The sequence below is a fragment of the Artemia franciscana genome, unplaced genomic scaffold (genome assembly GCF_032884065.1).
Source record: "Artemia franciscana unplaced genomic scaffold, ASM3288406v1 Scaffold_1660, whole genome shotgun sequence".
Classification (NCBI taxonomy): domain Eukaryota; kingdom Metazoa; phylum Arthropoda; class Branchiopoda; order Anostraca; family Artemiidae; genus Artemia; species Artemia franciscana.
The window spans coordinates 46,210-60,110 of NW_027062910.1; the positions used below are offsets into that span (position 1 = coordinate 46,210).

General features: G+C 35.2%; 1 protein-coding gene across 1 annotated transcript in view; it reads left to right on the forward strand.

Annotated features, from left to right (window-relative positions):
• LOC136042643 (uncharacterized) overlaps positions 1-10,226 on the forward strand; it is a 41,714-nt gene extending 31,488 nt beyond the window's left edge. The window contains exon 5 of the mRNA XM_065727606.1: positions 9,392-10,226. Coding sequence (XP_065583678.1) covers positions 9,392-9,445 — 54 coding nt within the window. The 3' untranslated portion in view covers positions 9,446-10,226. The remainder of the gene's footprint in view (positions 1-9,391) is intronic.
• The last annotated feature ends 3,675 nt before the right edge of the window (positions 10,227-13,901 follow it).

Here is a 13,901-nt window from a genome sequence, read left to right on the forward strand (position 1 = left end):
AAATAAAGTAAATATAACTTGAAATATATAAAATTTAATATATATATATATATATATATATATATATATATATATATATATATATATATATATATATATACTCCCTTTGGAGCTTGCCCTTTTTATGACGGTTCTGATCCACTAGAAGGACTAAATAAAACTTGAAGGTAAAAGCTCACTACACGCTCCAAATTTGGACCTTGCTCCTTATATGACAGTTCTGGTCCTGCCTCACATAAAAAGTCAAATAAATAAAACTTGAATGCAAAGTCTCACACTACACGTCCTAAATTGGGGGCTTACTTCTTAAATGACGGCTCTAATGCTGCCCCACAAAAAATGGATTAAATAAAATAAAGAAAAGTTAAACAGCAAAACCTCACACTCCATGCCCCAAACTAGGAAGTTACTCCTTTATGACTGTTCTTATGCTGTCCCTAGAAAAATGGACAAAATAAACAAAACTTGAATGCCAAACCTCGCACTGCGCATTCCAAATTCGGAGCTTACTTTTTTTTATGACGGTTCTTACTTGCCCCACGAAAAAATGACAAAATAAATAAAAAAAACTTGAAAGCAAAGCAACACGCTCCAAATTTGGAGCTTAGTCCTTCAATGACGATCCTTATGCACTCTTAAACTTAATATCTAGTCAGAGTAGTCGATTATAGACCTGAAGCCTCCCTGATTAATTCTAAATGTAAAGGTATTGCGAAACCTGTTCAAACAGTTCGTGGTAAGGAACTATAAGTAAAGAGCGATGCGGAACAATTGTAACCGAAACTTCAGGAAACAGAGTCTTGATAACAATAGATACATCAAAAGAGTCGAATTTAGATGCTTATTCAAAATATATAAAATTTTTCAAGTTTAATGTTACCTATTAAAAGTTGGGAGCCTGAGAATAATTGCCCAATTTTTGAAAAAGGGGGGAAAACACCCTGAAAATATCAAGTAATCTTAATGAAAATCCCGCCATCAAGATTAGCGTATTAGAGGATCCTGCTGCGAAGGTGTCCAGCTCCTACGTACAAATCTGCATTTTTTTGCCCGAAGAAAGATCACGAATGCGTGTTTATTTGTCGTTTGTTTTGTTTCCATTGGTGATCATATTCGAACTGGCGAACCTAGAAGATCGGGAGAGGGCTCATTTGATCGGAGATCAAAAGTTCTAGTACCCTTAGTAAGTGACCAAAAATATCGGAGGGCTAGACCCCTTTTTCGCAAAGATTGCCTGATTAAAGTTTTGAGATAGTCATTTTGTTCAGCATAGTCGAAAGATCTAAAAAATGGTAGAATATCTAGTCAGAGTAGTCCATTACAGACGTGAAGCCTCCTTGGCTAGTTCTAAATGTCATACCATGGGTATTGCCAAACCTGTTCAAACAGTTCGTGGTAAGGAGCGATGCGACTCAATAGTAACCAAAACTTCAAGAAACAGAGTCTTGATAACAATAGATATGTCAAAAGAATCAAATTTAGATACTTATTCAAGATATCTAAAATTTATCAAGTTTAATGTTTCTATCAAAAGTTAGGAGCCGTAGAATAATTGCCCAATTTTTGATAAAAAGGGGACATACTCAGCAAACATCGAGTGATCTTCATGAAAATCACGCAATCAGATTTAGCATATCGGAGAACCCTACTATAGAGGTTTCCAGCTTATAAGTGTGGAATTTTGCATTTTGTTTCCCCAAAGAAATATCATGGATGCATGTTTATTTGTCTTTTTTTCCAGGGATCGAACCAGTGAACCTAGAAGATTGGGAGAGGGCTCATTTTATCAGAAACCAAAAGTTCTAGTTCCCTTTTAAGGGACCAAAAATATGGGAGGACCACACTCCTTTTTCCAAAAGTTGCCCCATCAAATTTGAGATATTCATTTTGTTCAGCATAGTCGATAGATCTAATAACTATGTTTTCGAGGATGACTTGGCCCCCAAAAGTCCCCGGAGAAAGGGCTGGAAGCTAGGAATTTGCCCATTGTTTACGTATAGCATTGGTTATTGGAAAATATATATACATTTTTTCGGGTGGGTATTTTTTTGTGGAGGGAGGGTGCAGGTTCTGGTGGGCAGCCTAAGTGGGAGGAATACCCCTTGGTGCAAGAGAATTTTCCATGGAGGAGCTGAATTTCCTGGCATTACTTAAAAAACAATCAGAAATTAAATAAAAAAACAAGTTTTTTCAAACCAAAAGTAAGGAGCAACATTAAAACTTAAAACGCACAGAAATTATCACGTATATGAGGGTGATTGTCCCCTACTCAATACCTCGCTCATTATGCTAGATTTTTTTTAGAACTTTTAAAACAGCTTATTACTTTAATGAAACGGCCCTTGTGTTTGAGGAGCTATTCTTAAATAATTAGGACAAAAAGTAAAGCTTTAGCGTAAAGCGTGCAAATTAATGACACAGCTCCTGGACTTCTGAGAGATAAATGGCTGTGTAGATATCAGAGTCTTCATCTAGTGATTTTCGTTCCTTAGAAATCGTGTGATCGCACTTATCTCCCAATCGCTGTAGGATCGAAATTTATTCGCTCACAGGTTTCTGAAGGACTGGGCCGACGGCCAGGGGTGATGGAGATCAGAAAGATCCAGATCGGGGGTTTTGAGACTCAACAAAGGCCTGAAATATGTTTACCATCGTTTAATCTTCAACGCTATATCAGTAATGACCTTACCCTTTGTGTCTTGTAGAGCGGGGTACTATGCTTGGTTTTCCTAGTCTTTTCATTAACTAATTAGTACAACTTCCAGGAATTATTTCCTATCACGGCTTTTTCCATTTCCATACCCAATCAAAAAATTTTTGTTTATCCATTTTCGGTGATAGGTGACACACTTTGCAAAGTTCCTTAACGACTGATGATTTACGACTGAGGAAAACCATTTTTGGAGTTTATTATTAAGTTGCCTAATACCTCTTCGGCTATAGATTCCAGCATTTCTTTAAACCGAGACCAGCACCGCTCAGTCGTCAGGGACAGTGGTTCATCATTATCAGAGTTATTAGAACCAGATTTAGAGCCCATGTCTGCGCCTCTGTAAACACAGGAGTCTGACGCCATTTATCTCCACCATCTTGATATAAGGAGGTAATATTCAGAGGGGTTTCCGCTCTCCATCCCTTGAACAACAATAAAAAATAGTCTTGATAATAATTTAAAAAGTCTCTGCATTGTTTTTAAACGTTTTGTAGGCTTTTTGTGCTTGTGATCTTATTGTTAGTAATCAACCATATGTTAGTTATGATTCTTGTAATACCTGATCTTTTTAAGAAATGGTGTTCTCCTTGAAGTTGCTGGTATTGCTTGGAATGTGCTGAAGCTTTTTTTTTTGGGTGAGGTTGAGTTCTTTTTTCATTTTCATAAGTTCTGTTGTCAATGTCCATCAATAGATCCTAGGATGAAGTTTATCCCTATTGAGATCACCCGTGAGGGTACTGATTTGATCATGTTTTACTGACTTCTATTTCAGACCTCGTGGGCTTCCTATGAAAGATAGATTTATCCAAGAACAACAAGTAACTAATCAGCCTCTAATTTTTGTTCTGCAGATGATGCGTATTATCTATCATTATGTAGTAACACATAGTTACAAAATCTTGTATGTAGTTTAACGGGCTACTTTGGTCTTTTATTGGTTATAGTTTAATTTATTATTATTAAGCGAGTTTACAAATTGAAAGGAGATGTAGGAGGCAAAATTCCCTAGTAAATAAACGAAACATACACACCCAAAACAATACAAAGTTAATTCAAACCAAACAAGAGTCTATTAACAGACCTATTTGTATAAAGGATAAGATTGTTTGCTTTGTCATATATCCTGATTAGTTATATCAGAAAGAAAGATAATGTTGACATCCATTTAGTGAGGCAATCAGTAACGAAAGACTGATTTAAATATAAAAGTAAACTTTTATAATCGACACAGGAAAAATGTGGTGAGTTTGCTGAGAATTTCGAGATTTCTCGATATCATTGTTTTAATTTTCACATTGGAAAATTATCAAAATGGAAAATTATGAACTCTAGAAATTAAAATTAGCTAATATTACAGAGAACTTCCAACAAGCTCTGTTTTGTATTTCATGCGCACGTAGACATTTATGTTGTTTTATACAAAGTGTATACTCTAAAGCCTTTTCAGTTCACAATCCCAAATCTCACTTTGGACTGTCGAATTAAATGAAACAGAATAAAATTGTCATAATTTGGATTGTTGCGGAAAATCCAGTCTTCAGTGATTAGACCGTTCAGATAGACTGCACTCGGACGGAAATGTTGGGTAAAGAAAAAATCTCATAAATTATTATATGAGCTGTCATCAACTTCTTTTTATATAAATTGAAAGAGAAATGGATTACGTCTACACACAATCATAATAATATAATTGCCTATAACTGATTCTTTCTAGCTTTGTAAAAAAAAAGAAATAAATTATGAAGACAAGACGAACAATGCGGTACTTATTTCAAAACGAATAGCAAAAAAGGAAAGAAAAACATATTTGTCCAAGTTCATTATACTTGGATCTGTTCGACAGATTGGCAAGTAAAATCAAATTCTACTCTCAGCAAGAATACCTAAAACAGCCATAACAAACTTGGTAAAATCTCATATATTCTTAACAAAGCCTTTTTACAATAAAATCCCAGCACAAAAAAACATTTCCTAGTTTTTCAATCGTTTATAGGATAAATCCAGTTCCGTACGAGTTCTATTCAAACTGTATACACTCGTATGCTTCAATATTTTAAGCACTTAGTTTTAAACCATATTTCTAAAGAAGAACATAAAATAAGAAAGAAAACAGGAAAATGGAATGTGAGCTTGTAAGAAGATTAACAAACATGTGACAAATATTATATAAAGATGTTTTTTATTATTATTCTTCTTATTATTATTTGAATTAATATAAATATGCTTCCACATAATCTCATCACAGAAATCAAATTTCAGGGCCCTATGGTGTGTTGCTACAGCTAAGTTAGATCTCTGGGTCCTTTATCACCAAGTTGAGGTCCAACCCACTGCACCAATACACAACAGATGTTTCATGTATCTTGTAAAAATCAAAGAAAAATGGGTAACTTATAAGAGTGGGAACTAGCGCTAGTGTCGATATAAAAAAAAAACTATCGATGTCATCTAGTGTTTGCCAACACTTTGGCATTTTTTCCCAGTATAATAATAAGAAAATTAACTTAAGTAGTGTAGTTGGTAAAATTAGGCTAGCAATAAGTGTCTGGTTTTGGTTCCTCAAAAAAAAAAGAACGATAACAAAGCTTGAAAAAAAAATCCAGTGTCGCCAAAAGCTAGATGGCGTTGATGTTTATCTTTTTGTCGACACTATCGCTAAATTTTACAAAGCTTTAAATCTGTCTCATTACATAGACCGGGAAAGGGTACCTAAGCTCTTTTGCAAAAAAGTTCTCACTGCATAAACTTTTGAATGAGAAAGTAGAGGCCATTTGGGAACGAGCACAAGGAGAAAAGACCATCCCGTAGTTTTCAAAAAATGAAAGAAAAACTTGCAGGTAAACTAAATTATTATCATACACTTGTTAAGGTGCGTCTTAGCCTGAATGCACTCAGAACAGTGCTCGACATAGGGAAAAAAAAATTAAATCTTACGCTTGAAATATTGATGAACAGCTTTACGCTCAAAAGGAACGAAACAAAAAGAGAAAACGAAGAAAAACGGGATCTTCCAAAAAGAGTGAATTCAATGGGGCAGTTAGTTCATTAATAATAAAAATCTAATTTTAATCAGTGAGAGATTCCTTAAAAGATTTAAAAAAACAAGTAAGATACGACATTATAAGAAAAGGTTTAGCATAAAATATAACAAAGGTTCTTTTTTTAAATAACCAAATATATGTTATATTAATAAATATATAACAAATAGTCTAGAAACTAACAGCAATTGAGTTGACTATTTAGCAATCAATTCTTTTAACTCCAATTTTATACAAAGTCAGCCTCAATAAAGGAATCAACAGCGACGACCTCAGTATTCTTATTTTTCTTAGAAGATGGACCTTGCCATATATCCGTTTAGTCTTTTATTATTTTTAGTTTTTTTTTTATTGCAGAGATAGAGAAAAAATTAGTGAAGGAGGACATTTCCGCCGTTCCTGATTTCATTTTAAGTTTAAGAGCACTCAAATATACTCATTTGAACTTTTTACATATCTAAAAAATGTGAAATATTGTATCTTCCACCGAAAGAAAGATCAAATGTGTGTTAATTAGTTTTATTTGTGCTTTTCCCCACGGGTGATAGTTTTAAACCTATAGTCCTAAAACGTCGGGGCAGGGCTCATTCAAATGAAAATCAAAAGTTCTATTGTCCTTTTTAAGCGACCAAAAGGATTGTAGGGCAACTAGCCCCATCTGATGTCATTTTTTTCTCAAAGACATCCGATGGAAATTTTGAGATAGCCATTTGGTTCAGCATATTAAAAAAATCCAATGACTATGCCTCTGAGGATTGCATGACCCCCCCCCCCCACCCACGGCCCCTGGGGAAAGGGCTGTACGTTATGCAATTTACCCATTAATTACACATAGTATTTTTTATGCAGAATTATATGCAAAATTTTAGGAGAGAATTCCCTGTGAGGGGGGGGAGTATTTTCCACGTGTATACTATTCCTTGGGGAAGATAGTTTCCAGGGGGAATGTACACAGGGGGAGGAGGGGAATTTACTGGCATGATTTGAAAAACTGTCAGACATTAAATAACACAAACAAGTTTTTTCAAGAGAAAGTAAGGAGCAACATTAAAAATTGAACCAAACAGAAATTATTCTGCATACGAGTAGGTACTTCCACTTTCTCATCTCTCACTCTTTACGCTAAACTTTGACTTTTCTTCCAAGTCTTTGAGAACACCTTCTGAAAGACAAGGGCCATTGAATTTGAATGAGAAGTATTTTCAAAGAACGTAAAGAGCGAGGGATGAGGAAGGGGCGTGCCTCTTCTCATATGCGGAATGATTTCTGTTCGTTTTAAGTTTATATGTTGCTCATTGCTTTCAGTTGAAAAAACTCGTTTTTTTTTTAGTTAATACTCATCATTAAAGCATTTACAAATTATCATATCATGTGCAACCCTAAGCCCTGTCTAAATAATAAACCACGGTAGTCTCCTACAATATTGAACCTTTGTTTCTTCGAGTAAAGACCAAACAAGGACCAGAAAACTGGAAAATTGAACAAACATTTGAATCTCAATGCTTATTCGATTACTAGTTTTTAACACAATTTTTAGCGTTGAAGGCCATCAGATTCCGTCTAATGCCCTAGTCTATTTGAAAAAAAAGGCAAAGGCACAATACGAAGAATTGCGGTTTTTCCATATTTCCTTAAAGGAGCAGGCGTTACATAAATTATGTAATTTATGAAAGAAATTATGTAATTTATGGAGGAAACTACGAAATTATATAATTTATGGACAAAAAAAAATCGGTAAGCTGACCGACCGATCAACCAAATTTTCACAATAACCGATAGAGACGACCTTGATTAGACCCGCTTTGGAGTAGAGCCCCTCTTAACCCCATCCCCCTAAAAGACTGTTCCTTAATGATTTGACTCGCCGCGCCGATGTTCAGAAGGTTCCAAGCACCCTAAATGAAGTCATGTAAACTAAAATCTGGATATAGTTATTACAAAAGCACGGGGTAAATTGATTGAGCACCAAGCAGTGCTTGAGAGAGGAAAGCATTGAATCACTATTGAGTTTCCACTAAAATAAAAAATAAATCTCCAAAAGAACTGCTCAACAACAACTTATTTTTGATCACATCTAAATATACTCCATCTATAAGGCCTTGATTGCACGGATCTGGTACCCAATCCGATCCCCAATTGGGAATAGATGAATTAGGAAGATAACTTTCACCGTTACCACTATAGTAAATACCAAACACTGGTCCAATACGGAGAAAGATTCGTCGCACCGCTGATCGAAGCTCGGGTTTCAGATCACTGGACACGATGTCACACAAGAGAAGATACCAATGTGAAATATGAGTGCGAAACTAAAAACAGAGAAATCATATAAAATACTACAAGAAATTAAGCTTTGAGTACATAAACGAGACATTCAAAATTCTTATCAAGGATGTAAATTCTATATATTTTGAGATTTTAGCGTAAAAAGCATTTGACTGAATTTTCAGCTTTGTTCCTCATAAAAATGGCCCTATAAAATGAGGATTCATACAACATAAGTTATAATAAAAAAGCGTTTCAGCCACCTAATAGTCATATAGAACAATTTTCATACAAGCCAATTTGACTATGCCGATACTAAAAAGGACTGAAATAGACCTTGTATTTGTTCTGGGCTAGTCCCAGCTGTTCAAGCCCAGGAGAAAATTAACACATTAAAATCTTGGCAAACTGTGTATGCTCTTTTCTAATATTCTATATTGTTTCTTTAACTAGCTCGGACAATCCGAGTTTGGAACAGTTCAAACAGCAGCAACGTTCAGGAGGAAGCAAAGGGCGACAAAACTATACGCAATTCAGCTTGTGACACATAATGTACATCTGATTCTTACAGATATTAACCAGTTCATAATGCTCTTTTTCGCATTTTCTTCGCGTTGTATCTTTTACATATATACAACACAAACGAGTTTCTCAAATTTTCTCTTTTTGGTACTTAGTGCTGTATATGTTTTGTTTAGCTGTGAGTATTTTCTCTTCCTTTATTTTATTTTTCTTTTATGCTTGATTTTTCTTTTCATTTCATTATTTTTTTTTCAGTTGATAGAACAATGAAAAATGACATCCCAGGACTAATCAATTAATACAAAAAAGTGCTTTCTTTTGCTTCTCTTCCGTTTTACAATCTAAGCTTTATTTCATTGAAAACAATATGTATTGGGAACGCTTTAGTTTTGGTATGGCTATATCTGGGATTATTTTGGAGGGAGAGACTATAATTTTTTGAGGGGGTGGGAAAAAAACTATACAGAACGTGCCAAAATTTACTTATATGCATTTTTGTAGCCATTTTATTTTATGGGTAAAATTTAAATTTTGACTGAGGGGATGGGGGGGGGAGGGAAGAAGCACAAGAACACCCGCCAGTCCGTATAAGGTGTTTTGGGTGTTTTGCTCGTGTAAATTGTTTTGGGTGTTTTGTTCCAGGTGGCTTACATAAAACTTAACAAAATGCATCAGCATTAGTTTATTTGCATTTGTGTAGCCTTTTACGAGTAGGATTTAGCCTTCGAGTGAGGGGGGGGGAATGAACTGCAGCCAGGTAACCTTACTCTGGATACGGCCTTGTTTTATTTGAGAAGAAGTCCATTTTTTTATTTCTCTCGCTTTGAAAACCCTTAATATATATTTCTTTCAGGAAAGTACGAATAACAATCGCACCGATTGGAGTGCAAGTGATGCCTCAAGCTAGCAGCAGTTACAGAAAGGGGGTCTGACAAAGAGCCGTTCCTGGGGTTGTTGGAGCCAAAGCAAAAATTATTTACAACATCCCTCTTCCAATTCAAAGATAAGAAAAAAAAAATCAGTGAAAAATTTGATCAAAGTGGTCAACCCCAAGCCGCGGCCCCAGAACTACCGTTCGGAGAAGCAACTCTAGTGTCCTCCCTTCTCCTTCGAACGGCTCTGGACAGACAGAACTTGGAAACTGCCATCGAATATCCTTTAAAAAATAGTAAATTTTATATCATAGGCTAAAGACTTCAAAAATTTATATTTTCATTTCTCACTCTAGCCCCTTCACTCTTAGTCAATTCTTTTTATTACATAGCTCAATAAAACCGACATAACCGGTAGTAGATAATAATGCTTGCTAGTTTATAGCTTTTCAAAGTTCGAAATTTTGAAATTAGAAATATGAGATCAATCAATTTGCCCCTGAAAGCTATTTAATATTAGTTTCGATGCAAAGGCAAAATATAAATCGATTTTAAATTACATATAAAAATTATTAGCATAAAAAATGAATTTGTTTTATAAAAGGGAGGAAATACCAACCCAAAACGGGCCTGATCTTCACATGCCTTTTTTTTAGTATATTGACCCACTTGTAGTAAAATACCTGGAAAACATTCATTCAAACCAAAATTCAAAGATCTAGGGGCCGTTTTTATGTGACAGTAGAGTAAAATAAATTGCCTTTTTTGCAACGAACAAGATTTTTGCTGAAATAAGGCCAAAATGCTATCGGCACAAATTCCAAGATAGCACATCAGCTTGAAAATGTGGAAAAGATCATTTATGCCACGAGACACAGGCTGATGACATATTCAGTGATGTTAATGAGGGAGGGTAGGAGACTTGTACCCCGATTTTTTCCCTCCGTCGGATTCTATAAAATTTAGTTTTTTTTTTGAACTGACGCCACTGGACATGGAACATGGTGGCGCAATCGTCCATAAGCACACGCATGAAGTCCAGCAGAAACGAGTAATTGTTGTAAAACATTACTTGACATTTAATTGTACTTCAGCTTTGAATAAAAAAAAAAAAAAAAACAAGTTATATGAAAATACACGGGGAATCATTGAAATTCAAAATTTTCTAAAGAATAAGGTCACAAACTCTCCTCCACCCAGTTGCACGTGCCGTATATGAGCGTTTGGCACCATATTCATGATGAAGAAACCATCATATTAATACAAGGGTCAGAGGCTGAGCTTGTACTAGTTTATGCTCATTAGCCAATTCCTTTGCTATAAATAAAATTACGGACAATCTGTGTGAATTTTGAAAGTACATTACATAACAGGAAAAAAAATGTGCTAGGGAAATTCTCTTCCCCCATGAAAAGTTCATCCATGGAAATATCCTCCCAAGTAACCCCCCTCAACTCTCCCCCTAAACCAAAAAAAAAACCTCCCTGAAAACGTCTGTACACTTCCCAGTAACCATTACTATATGTAAACACAGGTCAAAGTTTGTTGGGTCAAACTTGGAGCCCCTCCAACGGGGACTGCGGGCGAGTAAGTCGTCCCTAAAGACATAGTTATTAGGTTTTTCGACTAAGGTGAATAAAACGGCTATCTCACAATTTTGATCCGGTGACTTTTGGGAAATGAGCGTGGGAGGGGGCCTAGGTGCCCTCCAATTTTACTCTCGCATATCCACCATTATAAAAGTTGAATCTTTTCGATGTTCAAAAGGAACTTAATCTTTCGCTTTCAAGACAACGTACGCATACATTTCTAATAATATATCCATGAATGCTTGTCTGATAGTTCAAATATTTGTCTTCTTCAGCATTCAACGCAAACATAACTTTATAATTTGCAGGCACTTTCTTGGAATATTTTATCCTCACTTTTTTTAAATATGATGCAAGTGTTTATCATTCCAATTTACAAAAAAATCCTGAGTCCAAAAAATTTTTAGTTCCAAAAATTCCGAGTCCAAAAAAGGGTGGGTAAAAGTTGGGGAGGGGTATTGGGGTCCCCTTGTAGGTTGGGACATGGATGACCAAGGGATGTCGTATCAATGCTTAAAATACAGACGACTTTGGTAATTTCAACTATATGCATATCCCAATGCTAAGCAATATTTTCAAAAGACAATAAATTTATTCATATAATTGTCATGGCATGAATATTAAGTATTATAATAAATGGACATTCCTTTTATTTAGTTAAGATCGAATATTTGCTAATCATATCCTGATAGGAATATGTAGGTCATTCCCCCGAAACGTGTCGGATACTTGTCGGGGTCGGATCAAAATTTTGAGAGAGCCATTTTGTTCCACATAGTCGAAAACCATAATAACTACATATTTGGGGATGACTTACTCCCCCACAGTCCCTGGGGGAGGGGCTGCAAGTAACAAACTTTGACCAGCGTTTACATACAGTTACGGGAAGTGTACAGACGTTTTCAGGGGGATTCTTTTGGTTAGGGGGGTTGGGTTGAGGGGAGGGGGCTATGTCGGAGGGTCTTTCCTTGGAGGAATATGTCATGGGGGAAGAGAAACTCAATGAAAAGGGCGAAGGATTTTCTAGCATTACTATAAAAAAAATGAAAAAAATAAACATGAAAAAGTTTTTTCAATTGAAAGTAAGGAGTAGCATTAAAACTTAAACGAACAGAGATTATTAAGCATATGAGGGGTTCTAAAAATACTTTAGCATAAAGAGCGAGGTATTTAGGAGGAGATAAATACATCGCTCTTTATGCTAAAGTATTTTTAGTAATTTCAACTACTTATTCTACGGCCTTTCTGTTTCAGGGGTTATTCTTAAAGAATTGGGACAAAACTTAAGATTTAGTATAAAGAGCGAGGTATTAACAGGGGGACAAACCCCCTCATATACATAATAAAAATATAAGAATATAAAAGTTTGTTAAGCAAATTAATTCTTAAGTTACGTATATTTTTGACTAATAAAAACGTTCGTCAAAAATTAAAAGTTGTAGTTGCCTTTTTAAGTAACCGAAAAACTGGAGGGCAACTACGCCTTCTTCCCTACCCCTTATTTCTCAAGATCGTCTGATCAAAATTAAGAGAAAGCCATTTAGCCAAAAAAAGAATTAGTATGAAAATTTCATTTTAATAATTTATGTGCGGAGAGCCAAAATCAGACATGCATTAATTCAAAAATGTTCAGAAATTAAATAAAAAACTAGTTTTTTTTTAACTGAAAGTAAGGAGCGACATTAAAACTTAAAACGAACAGAAATTACTCCGTATATGAAATGGGTTTTCCCCTCCACAATCCCTCGCTCTTTACGCTAAAGTTTGACTCTACCACAATTCTAATTTTTAAAACAATTAAAACCTTTAGCGTAAAGAGCGAGGCGTTGAGGAGGAGAAAACCCATTTCATATACGGAGTAATTTCTGTTCGTTTTGAGTTTTAATGTCGCTCCTTACTTTCAGTTAAAAAAAACTAGTTTTTTTTATTTAATACAATGAGAAATGGTTTATAGATAGATAAGTGCATTTCAAAAGCCCAAGCACCATATAAAAACAAAAATATAAATAAATAAAAAACAAGGAAGTAAACAAGGAAGGAAAACAAGGAAAACTGTACAAATTATAAGCACACACAGAAACAGCATACAACGCGGAAATACCTAATCTAGCGACAAAAAAAGAATTTAACATATAAAATTTTCTTCTTACAAAAGATTTATATAACAAGATTTTCCCACGGGAAATATTATGATTGGGTTACTATTTTGCAGGATACCAGGAAGCATCAAATTAATCCCATGTAAATATTATTCCCGTAAATCAAAGAGCACTGGGCTTTCCCGAAAAAAAGATCCAAGTCTTCATCCTCATCATTACAAAGCGGACAAACATACCGCCTATCAGGATCAACTATCTTTTGTGTTTGTCGATCATTTTTTGCCTGTTCTGGATTGGAAGACAATTCACCCTAAGCTGAATCCAAAGACGCAGAATCATAGCCGGTATATTAAAGTTAAAATAAACTTCCTCACCAAAACTAGATTTTGCCTGATTATAATGTGTTGAGTTGTATAAGACCAGCTCTTGCCAATACTGAATTTCCTGACTCTGCAGGTATATCACTAGAAAAAAGACCACTATTCCATGAGTAAGGCATTCCTAATTTTCCTAGCAATGATTTTATTTGGGATGGCAACGAAGTTTCTAGACCACCTTTCAACATCTGATCATATGCCGCTCTTACTAGTCTATTTTCATTACTCTTAATTAACTTCAGCCAGAATCTAAGCATTAAAATAGACCTACGTGGCTTAAAAAAAAAAAAAAAAAAAAAAGGCCCATATCACCTATCAGAATCCGTTAATGAGTTGTCTAATGTAGACCTAACGCTCTTTTATAATACTGGAGCTGAAGAGACTCCAGTTGCTGCACCGTTTCGCCCATATCTCTGCTCCATATTC